Source organism: Phyllopteryx taeniolatus, chromosome 11, assembly GCF_024500385.1.
Source record: "Phyllopteryx taeniolatus isolate TA_2022b chromosome 11, UOR_Ptae_1.2, whole genome shotgun sequence".
Classification (NCBI taxonomy): Eukaryota; Metazoa; Chordata; class Actinopteri; order Syngnathiformes; family Syngnathidae; genus Phyllopteryx; species Phyllopteryx taeniolatus.
The window spans coordinates 25,839,478-25,856,873 of NC_084512.1; the positions used below are offsets into that span (position 1 = coordinate 25,839,478).

General features: G+C 41.0%; 1 protein-coding gene across 7 annotated transcripts in view; it reads right to left on the reverse strand.

Annotated features, from left to right (window-relative positions):
- The window catches only part of ehbp1 (EH domain binding protein 1), a 131,418-nt gene extending 117,392 nt beyond the window's left edge, over window positions 1-14,026 (reverse strand). For 3 of the 7 annotated variants that reach the window (XM_061789326.1, XM_061789327.1, XM_061789322.1), the window contains exons 1-5: window positions 11,950-12,315; window positions 9,167-9,614; window positions 4,768-4,825; window positions 4,449-4,544; window positions 3,404-3,457 (exon numbers count right to left, since the gene is read on the reverse strand). In XM_061789326.1, the coding sequence (XP_061645310.1) occupies window positions 3,404-3,457; window positions 4,449-4,544; window positions 4,768-4,825; window positions 9,167-9,270 (312 nt within the window). In that variant the 5' untranslated portion in view covers window positions 9,271-9,614; window positions 11,950-12,315. Of the gene's footprint in view, window positions 1-3,403; window positions 3,458-4,448; window positions 4,545-4,767; window positions 4,826-9,166; window positions 9,615-9,966; window positions 10,397-11,949; window positions 12,316-13,673 lie in introns of those variants that run through there. The other 4 variants (XM_061789323.1, XM_061789325.1, XM_061789324.1 and 1 more) reach the window with 4 other exon arrangements.
- Window positions 14,027-17,396: the final 3,370 nt, after the last annotated feature.

Genomic DNA, 17,396 nt, shown 5'->3' on the forward strand with positions numbered 1-17,396 from the left:
TGCATTCACTTTCACACCGATGGACAATTTAGAGTTTATTAAGCTAACGTTTAAGTTCACAATTAAGCTAACATGCATGTTTCTGGAATGTGGGAGGAAAACAGAGCACCTGGGGAAAGCCAGCCCAAGTAAAGGGAGAACATGCAAACTCCACACAGGGAAGGCCGCAGCAGAGATTCGAAACTAGAACCTCAGAACTGTGACTTAAGTACAAATTCCTTTTTGAAGAATAAACGGTACAACGGTACCTCCATTTATGAGATTTTTGAGACAGGTGCCGTCACTCAGTCGATATTTTAGTCTTGAGTTGTGAGCAAATCCAGTATTTGAGGTACGTGTGCTAGACGGTGGCAGTGAACATCACAACAAGCAGCAGATAGTGAACAATTCTTCAAAAAAGAAAGCCAAGAGTTTGTTGCCACTCCCAGTTGAAGTTTACTGGAAAATTAAACATAAAGCAAAGACAATTCCACGATGTATATTTAACCAAACCACCTAACTTTGCCATACGAACGTCCGCTATCTTACTGCTAAGATGCGATCACAGACAGGCAAACAAAACTAGCATTGGTGCCACGGTAGTTGGAAACCTTTAAGCAACAAATATTTTTCAAACAAAAGATACAACAAAAACATGTAGACAGACAATATAACAATATTCGTTGGACAAAGACATCTCTTCATTACGTGATAGAGCAAGGAGTAGCGATTCGATTCCGATTCAGAAGTCCGAGCCCTAATTCACAGGCATATATTTTTTTATCCTCTGTAAAACATGAATAATATCACTGTAGCTTACTGAGCTAAGTTGTGTGAGTCTCTTCTTCGTGTATTTATTATGTAATTATTAGTTCAAAATGTTTAACTCTTTAAATTCTATTGAATTATGTTATTACTGTATTTTTAACTGGCACATTGGAATTTTTTTCGATTAAAAACATGTTACACAAGTTTTCGCGGGCATTTTTGGAGGAGCTGGAATGAGTTGCTGCGATTTCCATTCATGATTTGAGATACCAAGGGTTTTGAATGACAGGCGTGGTCATAAAATGAATCAAACTCTAAGTGAATGCTCTGGTGTAACAAATATGCTTGTTAACACGTCTTTGGCCACAACAAGTTATTAAAAAGCAACAAGGACGATGAGCGTGTCTACCAAGCAGCATTCCATCACGGTGAGGGTGCACGACTGATTTCTGTGCTGTCATGAAAGTGGTCATTAGTCAGGTATGCAGAGACCAGCACAGAAGTCACGCCGCCTCTCTTTGCTCTCGTCTTCTTACGCGTCTCCCACGCTCTGACCGCAGAACGGCAGCTGACCTGCTTGTCATGTCTGCCTTCTATCAAACACGAGAAGCCCCCCCTTAACCCCCTGAGCACTTTCTTATGTTGTCCGTTTGATGTGCACAAAGAAAGTGACGGGTTGGGGGGCAGCTCACCTAGCATTCTTCATCTGCCGCTGACATTCTTGGAAACATGGCTCCGTGAGGGCTATCAAAGAATGCAGATGGCTCTTATAGTGAACCCACGTTTATTGCGAGGAATACATTCCAGACCCACCCCCAATAGGTGAAAATCCAATCGCCGATATAGAAAGATCCTATAAAACTTATTTTATAGTTTTACCCCCTCCCCACAGGCGTTAAACAAACCTAAACTTATTAAAGATCCCTTTTTCTTATTAAAACACACTCTTTATACACATTTGAACATATACGAAGACAAGAAATTTGCAAGCAAAACAATATATAGAAAATATTGAGCGGAATACTGACGGAGGAGGACGATGCCCCCATCCAGCTACACCGGCACCAAGTACAAGCCACACCACGGAGAGTCAACGCGACGAAAGCAGCAGGTCCAGAGAGAGTGACAGCGAGAGTTCTTAAGGCATACGCAGATAAGTGCAATATATTGAACAAGATCTGTGCAATATTGCCTGATTTTAAAAAAATAATAAGGTGCAATACCTGAATTTAAATAATTGCACTACTAGCATATCATAATATGGAGATCCTCCCAAATGTGAATAACTGTCTGTTCCATAAATAAGTGTCTTTTTGATGAATGTGTACTTATATTTTTTACCTCAACGCTGCAAATTGTGAGACGGACTAATTTTCATTGCTCCTGTGAAAGTGACAAAGTTCTATTGTATTCTATTCTGTTCTAAACTGTGGCATCTCACGGCTGTACCTTTAAGAGGCGGGGCATGTGCGTGAATGTTGGGGCGTGAGCAGTGGACGAAAGCAGCTCGTATGTAAATAAATGCCTATTTTTTAAAAAAAAAAGTTCGCAAGAACAAAAACAAAAAAAAGCGATACGGACGAGGAACCAAGATATAGCGGGTGAACATTGTACTGAAAAAATCTTATTCCATAGCAGACAGATATAGCATTTGGATAAAACACAAAACGCATTGAAGCAAGATTTTGCTACAACTTTCACACTGCGACACAGCATTACACAATGTCATCTGGTTTGAAGTACGGCTGGGTGATCCATTTTATCGATGAATTCGGTCCATTTTATCAATTAATTCGACTTATTTTGCGGCTTTCGTAGTTTGAAGCAAATCCCCGCTGACATGCACTGCTTACAATCGACACGGCTGCAAACAGAGAGGTGCCAGTTTACCAAAAACACAGTCACTGTTGACAACTTTGTGATTGCGAACTTCAATTCCTGCTACGAAACAGACAAGCGGGATCATTTTTACATTGCTCTGCATATGATAAGAGCGCAGCGGAAGGCAATAATGTCGCCAATCACGGTGAACATTGCCAAAGACAAGTCGTCCATCTAAAAAGCAGGGAAAAGCAGCAGTGATTGATCGACATTAGAAACTTTTGAACCGAACTATATGCATCCAAGCCGCAAATATCTTTCCGAGGTTGCCTTTCCCTACCAACTCTACATTGGAAATGACCATAAAAGAGGCTGCGTTACTCTTGGACAAGGCATATGGACCAGCCGAGGCATACGGTTTGATGGCTCATTTTAGGATGCTAAATTATTGAACATTTAAAATGTTCATTTATTAAGGACTGTTTTTGCATACATGTTTTGACAAAAGGAACATTTTACAAAATAAAACACTTGTTTTCACATTATATATAAAGAAGAAATATTAATTTCATTGATTAGCGAAAAAATTAGGGATTTAAGCAGCAAGTAGTACACCCAGTTATTGTTTTCATGGTTATGTGCCTAAGCAAGTCAAATCTACTGACATGCAATAGCACTTTCTGATCACACGATGGCAGAACGTGCACGTCAGACGGAAAGGAGACGTACCTCGAAACTGTCCCCAACATTTAAACAAGAAGATTCAATAATAAGCTCGGCAGATATGAACTAATAAAATGGCTGTCTAATATGTGCATGGAACAAGATGACTCACGTTTTCAATGACAAACGTCCACTCTTTGTCTTCAAACTCCTCTGCGTGAGGGTCCTGCAAAGAAAGCAAAGCAAATTTATTTACAGAGCGCATTTCATACACAAGGTAACTCCATGTGCTTCACATGATTAAAAGCATTTAAAAACAAAGAAAAAGCAGCTTATAAACATTTAAAACAAAGAAAGAAAAATAAAATCAAAATACAATTAAAACAGCTTACAGTGCAAGAAATATCATTTAAAAGTGGGGAAAAAAGACAGTTAGGCTATTATGAATGACAAAAACCCACATTTATCCTAAAGATCTACATTTAAAATGCATGCTTTTTTTTTTTCCCCCAACAGTAAAGTGTGCTCTCACAATATACTGTAACCATATGAATAAGGTTTATTGTACTTGTGTCTAATACATGTAAACACAGGCAGCACGTCGTATTAGTCCAGGGTGTCATCTCACACGCGCAATGAATACATATTCAAGTCAACTGCATGTGTGACGCAAAACCCAAACCAATTAGCTATAAACATCATTCATCATGATTGCAATTAAGCTCATAGTGATGAATATTTATTTTACGTATTCATCCAGCACTGCATTATTCAATTTGAGTGTCAATGTTTGCTTGTCTATATGTGCCCTGCGAATGGCTGGTGACCAGTCCAGGGTGCTCAAACTCAGCAGGGATAGACTTGGGCTCACCAGACAAGCGCAAAAGAAAACAGATGAAAGGATGGACAAGTAAACATTTGTGTAAAATGGCTTCTTTTCTGACTGTGGCTTGTGCCCAATCAATATTGCGTACTGTCAACTACAAGGGTAGACAGCACACACACACACACACACACGCACACACGGAGCTATCAAGTTGCCTTGCCCACACAGACAGACACTAAAAGCCTTTTTAGTTGATCGTACTGTCCTAATCGTGGAGAACATTGTTCCATTACTCACAACCAAAGCGGCCAGCAGCAAGGGTAATGTACAACATGTGGGATGCAAAAGTACCGAAAAAAAACTAAACAAAACAAAAAACTCAAAAATGTACCTTAAAGAGAGTGACTGTGATTTCAATGTTCTCCGGTACGGGCCACACCACCACACCTCTGTAGGGGTTTTTGATGCCAGGCTGCCAGCCGTGAGACTGCCAGACAGGATAAGCACAGTCAGCATTTATTTACAGGTATGGACAGACAAAACGTCATTACAAGCAAATGTGACATGATTGTCTCAGAGTTGAACCAGTCCAAGTCTACTAACTATGTTGGAACGCCCTCTAGTGGACAGAATTAATATCAAACAGATGGTAATGGTGGATACAATTTCTAAATGTGTGTAAAACACTGATAATATGTTTAAGTGCAAACCTTGGAGGATTTCCGCCGACTCCTGCGCGTCCAAACCACCACCAGTTTGTCTGGTTGCCTGAAACACATGAAAAGATTAAGTTGAATGAAAAAAAATTACAAGATGCAGTGATTAGATCCCGCAAAACTGTAATCTCTTTCTCCCACCCAGAGATACTGCAAAATATTCAAGTCTTTCACACCAACATCGGCAGAATTCTAAATTCTTTCACACAGAGATCTACAAAGTTCTAGCCTGTTTTACACTGGGCTCCCGAAAAATGTCAACCTTTCACTCTAAGATTCTACAAAATTCCTACCTTTCACAGATATCTTCTAAACCTCACACAGTTATGATGACATTTTTAATCTACTTCACATAGCAATTGCCTAAAAATCCTGTTGCTGTTTTTTTGAGGCAGTGTAAAAATGTATTTAACTACTTAATTTGTGTTTTGAATTGACAAAATGTAATAGAAATGTGGGGGGACTAAAAATTATGTTAAAACATGTTATGGAAGTTTGTTAACTACCCTTAAAACACACACACACACACACACACACACGTCTCTCCTTGCATGAAAAAAAATGGAGAGGCAGCTTGCCTGTGTTTTGTTGCACTGCAGCACAGTAACATACTCTTGCTGATACATGCAGACATTGAAAATATTTCATACTTGTTTCCTTATGATTCAACATTACAATAAAACAAATGTGAAGTACTACGACGGTTTGGTGGGGTGCGTGAGGATGTTGTGGCTGCTCAAATCTTCCTGTGCTGCGGGAGGAAGGAAGTACTTCACATACAAATGGGTTCATTAGAGGTCAGCGGCAAAGCGACGAAACACTGCCCAGTCACCACTTCAATGCCGCCTATTTTGACAACACTGGAAATTTGAAGGGTTAAAAAATAAAAATGAGGGTACATGATCCCCTTTCAGGGGATGTGTCTGATATAATAAATATTTTTTTCCACAAAAGAAAAATGTTACATCCAGGGAGAGGGGTGTGCCATCTCAGTTGGGATGTTGTAGGAAGTGTGTGTTTTTCAAAATATATATTTACTTTATTATTTTTATCCGCACGTGACGACCCGTTGACACGTTTCATTTATTTTAGCACGAGCGGTCAGGTCTGCTTCCTGGCAAACAACTTTTTTAAGACAAGGAGAGCGTTTGTGTGAAGGATGAATGTCAGTCCACAGTCCTGATTGCAATAGCAGATAGAATAAAATGCTGTCTTTGAGGGACCACTGTAAGGGTACTGTTGTATTGTGAGAACAAACGTTATTTCTAGTAAGCCTTCTTGAGGGCTATGCTAGAAAACGCAGGAATTGTAGCCACCCTGAGCATAGGTTAGGATTAGAGTTGGTTTTAGAGTTGGGTTAGGAGTTATGGTCAGAGCTATAAATTAGGGCTAGTGTAGGTTAGGGATTGGGTAAGGATTAGGGGTTCCACTTTTCATAGGATATCAGGATATGATTCAATAAACCAATTAAGCAAAAAGCTACAGCAAAAGCAGCATTCATTCTTTTATTTACAACAAGCAGCAGTTCAAGTAGTGACAGTGCTTGGAGCAAACTTCCACAGCGGGAATGTGTCAGGGGGAGTGACGTCAGGCGAGCTGGCAGAAAACGGTTGGTCTGGCAGCGGCACGATGGCTGCCCACCATGATGAACACATGCCGAACACAAGAAACGTGTCACAGCCTAACACGCGCTGCTCGCTGACACTCAAAACACTGACTCAATTCTCAGACGCTGCGTCACTGGATTTTACATTCACTAGTGTTGTTACCACGTCCATTACACATTTGCATTATATTACAATATCTTTTAAATAACCATCAAACAGTCCGCACTAAAGTAGTCTTTTATATTTACAAATGAATCATGGTATGACACACATTCATGATTTATTCTGAATTGATTCTTTGAGTGCAAGGTTCTGCCAATTTTGACCTGGCAGCATCCAGGAAAGTACATCATCAGATTATTCAATTAATAAACATTTAAGAGGAAGGCATGTTGAGGAGGAAAGTAAGGTGACACCACTTTAAAGCCAATGAGGTCATGGATTCAGGCTACATGACCTGACGGATTATTGAGGACTCTCACACCACAGTGATTGTGAAGACCAGCTCACAACTAAAGCCTCAAATTCCGAGGAACTAGAATGCTCCGATCAGATAAATTGAGCAGTGCAAACTCCGCCTCAAAGGTTCTTTGACGTCTCAAAAGTACCACCCTCCAAGCGAGTCCTTTTTTTTTTTGGAACACAATGGTTTACCCTGGGACTAAACTTAGACAACAGTTCCTGTGGCCCTCCAAATCTTCGTAGTTCCCGGTTAAAGTGCCTGAACGTTCCCAACACTCTAAATAGATTCCATTCAAAGGTCTAATGCTGCATGTGTTGTGCTTTGGCTTTGGCTTTTTAGCATTCCACAAGAAGGAGCAGTCTCAAGAAGAGAATTAAAAGGGTTAAGATTAGTTATGTGACGTAACAGTCATCATATTTTTCGTCTAGTGTTACCAATACTAAGACAGACTGGTATAGCATTTTTAATACAGTACAAACAGTGGTTAGTGCTGTAAAATGAAACCCATGAAGCGTCAACATGCCATAAAGGTACAGCTACTGAGACGGACATAAATAATGACGTACGCTGTTGACAGTGAAACTTTCATTTTTAGTAAATGTATTAATTAGCCAAAAGAGGTCAAATAGCTGCAAAGAGTCGCGCGCACGTTGACACAAAAAAAAAAAAAAAAACAGTATACATAACAGTATAAGATGAGCCCGCCCAACGTTCACTCAACTCTAGGAAGACATGTACATTCTCCTCATTCCATTCCCTGACACATCTGTCCCGGGTCCAGGACGGTGTGCCGGGGCCTGCGTCGATCCCGCCTACGGCCGAGCCGTTTCACAATACGTGCCTGCGGGGCGAAGGATCTCTGCAATCACTACGCACTTTTTCTGCACCTCTTCCTGGAAACGTTTCCGCTGGCAGGAAGGGACACTTATTTCTCCTTGTCCAGGAGAACATATATGGATTGTAATCCTGTCTATATGTACAGTTCATCTCTGTAAAGGAGCAGACGTTCTAAAAGTGTGAACACTCGCGACGTTATAACGGGCCTCTGACGATAAACTATCATCCGGAATGCTGGTGGGCATCAGATGTGGAAACAATTTTTAGAACTAATCGGTTCCACGGAGCAGCATAGTGAACACCTGCCTCCCAGTTCAAATCTCGACTCCGGCCTTGCATCTTCCCCGTGCTTGTATGGGCTTTCTCCGGGTACTGGTGCTTCCTCCCACATTCCCAAAAACATTACACGTTAGATTCTTTGAAGACTAAATTTTCCAGAGATGTGAATGAGTGTGTGAATGTTTGTTTGTCTATATGTGCCTTGCAATTGGCTGGCGACCAGTGCAGGGTGTAAAGTAAGTTCTCCTTAAATGATAAATGTTAGGTTGATTAAAGACTAAATTGATGTGACCATGTGTGGTTGTTTGTTGATATGTGGACTGGTCGCAAGTCAATTGCAGGGCACACACAGACAACTGTTTTATTTATATTACATAATGCACTGCTAGAAGAATAAATCAAATATTCATCACTATGATGATTTAGAAACCGAAATGTGATGTTTTGGCCAGCACTGGTTTGGGGTCACACCATGGAGATGACAGGACTTAAACATGTATTCACTGTGCTTATGAGGAGAGGCCGAAGAAACCCTGGACTGCTCACCAGCCAATCGCAGGGCGCATAGAGACGAATGAGCCTTCACACTCACCTATGGACAATTGAGAGTCTTCAATGACCCGGAAAGCGATGCAGACGAGGTGAATTGAACTCTCGGGCAGTGTGCGGGGTTTGGCAAATACTTTTTGCCAATGGATATTTTTTGGGGCGATGGTCCTGAAATGTGAGACAGCCATGCGAACCATTGGTTCCTCGTACTGCCCAGATCGTATTCATGTGTTAAATATAACATCTCGCGTTACATTAGTGGGCATTATTAGTCATAGTTACATTTATCGTGATCCTTGAATAGATTATTTCAAATAGGGCTCGTTTCAATGGACCAAGAAGTCAGACATCATCACAGAACCGATTGCGGAGATTCCAAAGTAAATCCAACATTGTTTCAGATGTCCACATCGGATTGCAAGTACCATCCCTGCAGGAGGTAACACGCTTCTCAAAGGCGTCGGTCACAGCGAGGAAGAAAGCAATGCACGCTTACAAGCCGCCGCCACGCTGAGAAGCCTGCACACCAAAGTGTGTGTGTGAAATATGGCCGAGAGTAATGAACTCCGCATTCCAGCACACACACACACGCACACACAGAGTTTTCAAGGGGCATAAATGACAGCGCTGTGGCCACCACGTACACCCGGCCACTCACCATTTCTTGGTGCATTCCACCATCAGCTCCTGGTAGGATGCCACGAACTGGAATTTGGAGGCGTGCTTCCCCACACGTTGCAGTCTCTTCCAAACAGAGGCCATCTTTTAGATATCCCGTCCCACGGGGAGGTGGGGCTGGGGGGGGCTCTCCTTCTTTGTTTTTTTTTGTTGTTTTTTCTTCTCTGTTCGCACCACTTCACGCCAATGTTTACCGCAGCGAAGCGGCCACCAGACACATAGTTGATGTCTTAGCGGAAGACACACACGAGATAAGACATCCAAGAACGGCTGCGGAGGGAGAAATCACGATGTCAGGGCTCGAGATCTCAGCGGGACAAGCGCGGCGTGACGTGCATTATCTTGCGAAGGAAAACATTCCACAATTTCTAGCGGCATGATGAGTAATCAGCTGGGTGTAGATGCTATTGTGACATCCCGGGAGTCTCCTGTAAAGCAAAGGGAAAAGTAAAAAAGACATTTTTAGTATGGTCAAGTGGGTGTCCTCCAAACAATGGGTTGTTGGCCCAAAATGGTTCACGATGTCCATTTTTTTTTATTGCATTTTACAATGAATCTTGGCCAGCATTTTATGTGTTCAATAACATTTAGTTATGTAGAATCTAGAGTGAACCCCCATTTATCACAGGACTTACGTTCCAAACCCAGCCGCAATAGGTGAAAACTCATAATTGAGATCCTATAAAAAAAATATATTATTTTTTTTAAATAATTTTATCCTCACACATGCATTAAATACAAACTCGCAAGCTCAGAATCGATAGAAAATACTGTACGCACCAGTGTCTGTGTTAGTTATGTGCCTTTAAGAGGCGGGGCCTTGTGGGGTGGCGTGTGACGTCGGCAAGTCTGCGTGTGAGTGTCTGGGCGTGAGCTGTGGCTGACAGCAGTTCCTTTGTGAGTGTGCTCTGAGTGTCTTTTAACTGTTTTCCCGGTGTTCGATGAACGTCAAGCGCATCAGTGACTGTGGCTCTCCTTTCCCACATGTGAGGGCATTACAATAAGTATACTGTAAAAGCCTACTAAAAAAAATTATCGCTTTAAAAAAAATATGTGTTTAGCATTTCCCTAAGATGGCGCCCAAACACCCTGTTCCTTCTAAGGTGCCATGTTAGCAGAGGAGTAGCTAGCGTTGGTCAACTGGCGAGATAGCGAACAGCAACATGATGGAAGATTCCAGTAGAGGTCAGACAGGTGGGCGAAGAGGTGCCTTGTGGGGGTAGATGCCAGAGAAAAGAGGGTGGTAAACTTCTCAAGGTGATGCAGAGAAAGGTAAGTTGTTTTTTTTTCTTGTGGAACCTATCCTCAACTAGTCGTTGAACAGCTCACCGTTCGCATTTTTGTGTTCTTTCAATAACGTGCTACGATGCCACAAGATGGCGCCAAAGCCCTGAAAGTAGTCATTGGTGTCAAGAAAGTACTGTACGGTCATAAAAAAAAAAGACCAACCTTGTTTTTTATGGAATCAGCTGCATTTTCTTGTCGTGTTCATTGTATTCTTTGGCTAATTTACCATTAGTGGTACCAAGCATTAACATGAATAAGAAATTGAAGAAACAAGGGTGGCCAATTTTTTTTTTTTTTAACGACTGTATGTTGAAGTAATAGATCTCGACAAAGACTAACATCTTTGAATGTCAGGCAGGAGCTAAGTTTAGCCTGGCTTGTTCGTGGAAGTTACAGTTTTTGCCACATGAACATGTTTGGTGCATTATCCATCCAGCCATCCATTTTCTGAACTGCTGAGAGTAACGAGAGGCGATTTCTTTTACAGTAACTAATGTAAGATGAATTTGAAATGATATTAAAGTGCTTCAGAATGATCATTTCTGGTTTATTAACAGGTGAAACTATTAATATGGGCAATTACAAACATTTTATATAAACAAACAACTTGTATTTTTCCCTAATCACAGCAGGGCTTGGTCCCTATCACCCATAAATTTACTGTATGTGTCAAAAATATCAAAGTGGCTAATACCAGATATGATAATGATAATGAATGTAATGATATTGCTAATAGGAAAGTAGTAATTATTATATTTTTTGGGGTCATCTGCAAGCCATTTATGTTTAAGGGAAATGTAAGAGGAATTTGAAATTATATTAAAATGTTCTGGGACCGTAGTTTGGGGTATATTAAGGGTTGATATTATTAATATAGGTGATTCTAAACATTTTGGGGAGACGGGGGCTTCTACTATTCAAATATTTGTACTACTTGCTGGTCCCTAAACCAAGGTTAACGGGATATTGATGACCTAAAATGGCTTTCATTACAACTACTTACTGGAATTTTAACTTCACTGTCGCGCGTTCCGACTTGCGTACACATTCTGTTTACGTCGCCATCGTAAGAAGGAACAGAACTCCGTTGTAAACAGAGGACCTCCTTGTTTATTATTGAAGAGAAACCGTAACAAAACAGGTTGTCAATGTTTAAGTATGTTGTTTTTAAAAAGGTTGCCTCAGGCTATAAGATACATAAAACGCTGTCACGCTTAAAAGCAACCAGTTATAAACCCAAGCACACAAGAACAACCGCGATAAATCGGAGACATTTGGTCACATTTTTCGGCATTTTTCCGGGGGGGGGAATGGTGCAGTCTAATCCAGGGAGTAGTCGGCACCTTATTTGATCATTTTTTGGGAGGTTTAATAACGCTGTTGAATCCAGGCAGTAGTCGGTACCACGGTCTGTCCGCCGCTAACTCCGCTAGGCTAACGTGACTTTCCGAGCCACTGAGCCCGCATGACACTCACCTCGTCTTGATAGTCAACGCCGCGGCGGTCGGGTGGCCTTACCGCGGAGTCCCGGCGAGCTGTCTGGGAAGAATGATCCGCGTAATGGTCGCCTTCGTTACGGTAGCATCAAGCCCCTACTACTACTACTACTCCTAATAGCCAGCTAGCCTGTTAGCTCGTAGCCATCATAACAGAGCGCGAATGGAAACCGTTGCTCGGCCACCTTGACATATTAGCTCCGACGGGCTCCGGGGGGACATTTGTAAGAACGTGTGCCCCAGAGGTAGTTAATTAAAAGGGAGTTTAAACCCCTGTGAAAACCGGCAAAGTAAAGTGGCGATAGTTGGAAGTACTTTGACCGCCCGCTTTCTGCAAAGCTAACCGACATTTACACGGAACCGTTTTACAAAATAAAATAAAAAGCGACTACATCCGGTCAATTTACGCAAAGACCCGTCTTCTACATACACTTTTATATATTCTACCTACATAGAAATTCTATTTATACATGTATAATCGACGTTATGGTGGTTAACTTTGAGATTTCTACATTTACAGGGAGTTTACGCTTTTGTTTTGTAGGCAAATGATTATGTTTTCGGCGCAGCATGTGTTTCTCCGTTCCACTTGATTCCCAGCATCACTGTCGCCGCCTTGATGGATGACTGAAAGGCGAAGAAACGCCTCCGGGAATCTTTCGTTGGTGGCATATTTCTACAATTTGCAACGTGTTGACACTCCACCAGAGACTGCGGGACTTGTATCGTCAAGTCGCAGAACGTAATGGTGAAAAATAAATACATTTAAAAAAGGACGAAAATGTGCGTGGGACGGTTTGTTTTCAACTTAAAAACACTTTCTGATGCCAACAAAAGGAGTTCACTTTACACGCGGTACTCGGGTTACGACTAAATTCTATTTGAATTTGTACCTAAGTCCAAAAACATTAAAGTCATATATTTGTATGAGGGGGGAAAAAGTGTTTTTAGGGGTTTTTACAGTATACAGGCAGTGTAGTATACGTACCACGTGGTACGACAACATGCTGGCCACGACCTCTGAGGTCGACTACAAGCGATGCAGCGCTAGAAGAAGAGGCAGAGGTGGTCCCCAACTACAAGTTTCAGGACAAGTCATTCCCACAGGATAGAAAGAATTTATTCTTGGGAGTATTGTTCTATGCTCTGTTTGTATGAGCTGCTGCTACGTGTGTTGTAAAGTATCTATTATTTGATGTAACATCTATGGTCATATCCGTTAGCCCGTCTATGGCTTTTTTTTTTTTTACAGTGGACCGCCGCATGTTCATGGTTCGACATTTGCGAATTCACTTATTCGTGGATTTGTTTTTCTTTTAACATAATCCCACGCTCTTTCCCTTTTTTTCTGGCAAGTAAAAAGAGCGTCAATTAATTGCAGATTAACTTCCACTATTCACGATCAAACTCGGTCCCTAACCCTCTCGAATACGGGGGTCCACTGTATATGTTAGCATCAAGCTAGCGTTACCGACGTCTGACAAACTTACATGGTTTGCTTGAACATTTCGGTGTTTAAATATAAGTATTATTTTTTTTCTGTCAGTTTTACAGAAAACGTATAAAAAAGTATTTTATATGGTCTCTCTATATTGCATATTTTCAGCTATTCAAGGTGGTTCTGGAACGTATCCCGGTAGGTTAACTGTATATCGCGAGAGATAGCAGTAAAGTGATCATTTGGGGGAGTGGAATTAAACATACCAACTGCTGCCTTCAAGTACTCATGATGAATCCAGACACAAGAAGATCTCCCTGGGCTTTGTGCTAGCAAACCTTTGTGCTAATGAGCCTTTCATTTCCTGCTCCGTCTGCATTAATAAGTCAAGCGTGTACAGGAATCGATAGCACTCGGGCCGACACACATCCTCGTTGGAAGTGGAGGGAAGGCGGCGGGAAGAAGGCCAAGAGATGAACGGAATAACAGGAAGTGGGGATATTATCCTCACTTTGCTCAGAAAAAAAAAATCAAAATCAAAAATGACAGATTCAGTTCAGTGTGGTGGTGTCCCAATGCAATAAATGGCTCAAAATTGCCCCATGATCTCCATTTCAATTTTTGGGGGAAATATTTTACAACCGGATCCCCCACCCAAGGCATTCACCCTCCCACATGACAAGGAATGTTTTGTCAAGAACAAATACTAAATGTTGCTTTTGTGTTTCTTCCCACGTGTCAGCAAACGCCCTGTTTCATGCACCACGTAACACAGCGTGGTGTGTTTTTGTCGGAAACACTTTACCCGACTTTTTTTTTTTCCGCTCTTCTGTAGGAATACTTATTAGTAGGGCAAAAAGTCAACCCAGTGATTTTCCACTGTCTGCAGCCTCTTTTACACAGAGATCCCTCAAAATGGCTGCATAACAGTAAATGCATTCAGTAAACAGGCATCGGTGGACCTGATGTGTACCTCATACGCTGTGGCTGTACTAAAAATGTTTGCCTTGTGAACACCTATTATTTTAACATCCGTGTTAACTCTTATTTTTGTTGCACCTAATATTTTGCTCACGGGTGTACCAGAATTTTTTTAGTTGTTGTACCAAATAATGTTTTGGTTTTTTTGGCACTGTTGCACTTCACGTTTTGGATGTAGGTAATAATTTGACCACGTGTGTACCTAATATTTGGGGTGTACTTAATCGTTTGTCCTTGTCTCCCTAATATTTTGGTTGCACCTAATAATTTGACCAAAGGTGTGCCTAATGTTTTGGGTGCACCTAATAATTGGGCCTGGGGTGTACCTAATATTCTGGCACCGGGGTCTATCATCTTTTGGGTGTACCTAATAATATGGCTTCATGTGCACCGAATTTGGTTGTGTCTATTATTTTGGGCGTACCTAATCATTTGATAATAATTGTGTTGTATTTGTACTCATACCATCAATAGTTGTTTTACACAGAGCAGAGGACCCTCAAGATTTCCAGGGTCCCCCGACATCTCATAAAAACTGGTCAATAAAGTTTTCTTGTCATTTATTGCTTTCGTCTTAATCCACAATCTTAAAAACATATCAACAGGTTTGATCTGTCATTATTGTTTCGACTGCTTCCCCCCCCCCCCCCCCCCTCCTCATGCAATGGACTACTCCATTTTCTTATTGCCTATGTGCAGACTTGATTCAGGAAGAGAGTAGCAATTAGCAAAACAAACCTGCTGGCGCCTTTTTTTTTGTTTTATCAAACCTAGCGAAGGTTTCAACCTTTTCACACGGAAGGTGCACAAAACCAGTTAATTTATTTACATGATGTTTTACTACAATACAGTGGTATTTTTCTTTTTTTTAAACATACAACCCCCCCAAATTTGATGTTTTTTTTTGGGGGGGGGGGGGGGGGGTGGAACAGATTAATGGCTTTTCAGTTCATTTTAATGGGGAAAACTGATTTGCTGCAGGAGTATATTCCGAGCTTGGTCACAGAACGAATAAAACTCAGCCAGCGCGCTGCCACAGCTCCCTCTACAGGCAGCCTCCAGTAACTCGCCCTCCTGCAAGCAGGCCAGCTTCTCAAGTGTTGGGCGTGGGCCTACTTGAAGAGAGCTGTTAACAAAGCAGCACAGTCCTCCAGATAAAAACAACACTTCACACCGACAAAGACCAAAACTTACTTCACTAACCATGAAACTGAGAATATGCTCACTGCGCAAAACATTAGGTACAGTGAACCCACGGGAGTTACGTTCGAAACCCACCTGGCAATAGTCGAAAAAAAAACCGCGATGTTTTTTGCACTTGAAAGGTTTTCTTAGCATCTGTTCTCACTCTCGCTGTCAAGAAATGAGTTTATCATTTAACATCACTTTGAGGAAATGAAAACAACTCACTCACACAGTTTTCCAAATAAGCGTGCTTGCTTTAAGCGCTCTGTCACTCCCGCTTGAAGTTTACTGTAGAACTGACACATAAAACAGAAGAGTATTAAATACTGTACAGTGTTCCGCTGCATATTTGCCGATTCCCTTATTTGTGGATTTTTTTGGGGGGGCATCCTCCATTATTTGCTGAAAAACTCACCAATCACTTGCCAAAGCCTTGTCTAATGTAAAGCTATTGCTATATACTATTTTGTGGCCTCTTGGTGCCAAGGAATTATGTTTAATTGAAGTGAGGAGCTTCATTTACTCAGGCCATAGCAGTGTTGAAAATAAAAGTAGTGCTTTGCTGCCACCTTGTGGCATCTATGGGCATTTTTTTCAGGGGCCATCAATTACACCCAGAATTTCACCATTTGTGGCGGGGCTCGTCCGTAACACTGTCTATTTATACGGCAAAATGAAAGTCTGCTAGTGTAACGCTAACAGATAACACAAAATGACAAAGATGGGCTAACAGAAATTAGCATCGATAATATCATCATTATAAACCTTCAAACAACACACGGAGCACGCAACTCGTACATACAGAGAATACGACAATACTCAAAGGCATATATTCTGCCTGCTCTGTGGGCAGCGATTATTATTATATTAGTTTGGGACCTTCCCTGCCTCTTCTTCTTCCTGTCAAATACACTGCATGTTTTCCAGTAGAGCTCACTGATGCCAAGCATGTTGATCTCCGATGTGGTGCGGGAAAACGGTACGGGAACACAAGAATTCTGCCTTTCTCAATGACATAATGCGCACTTTTGATTGAGACTGCTATTAAATTAGCAATATGTGTATGATTGCGATTGAAAAGTGTCATCTTTGCCATGCAGCGTGACAGCAGCAAGGACAAATCGACCCTTCCTTCCTTCCTGCTGCTTGAGTAGCAAGGCGATGAAAACATCATCATCATCATCATCATCTTGTGCTGACTCATGGTGATGCTACTGTAAGCGCCTGACGGGAAGTCTCATGCACGTTTCCGCTGTATGTTTAGACAAAATATTTTTGTAAATCGAGATAATTTAAAGATATATGATGAAAAGAAGAACAACAATGAGGAAGTTTCAATCTTCCTTTTGACTTTATGATGGGTAAATTTGACCCACAAATTGCAGCAATGTAAAACAAAAACAATTAAACACTAATGTAATGTGAATGCATCTCCTTTTCCTCTGCCTATTTCTTTTTTTGGGGGGTGGGTGGGTGGTGTACTAAAAATGGTCATGGGTAAATTTGATTGGCTGCATTTTTAGCCATTTAAAAACAGTTTAAAAAAAATATTTATGATGGAAATAAGAAAGATATAAATCAAGCCCAAACGAAAATGTTTCATAGTATTTAATTGGAATTTTAAAAAAAAACAGGTTTTCTTTTATTTAAACCTGAAGACAGGTCAATTGGACCTACACTGAATGCGAAATATTTAGTAATTTAAAAAAAAAACAAGTTTTAATACACATATTGTGTCTTTATGTATATATAAATACAAATACATACATATGATCTACATACAATAATTTCATTATGAAAAATATTTTTTCATACAAATGTAA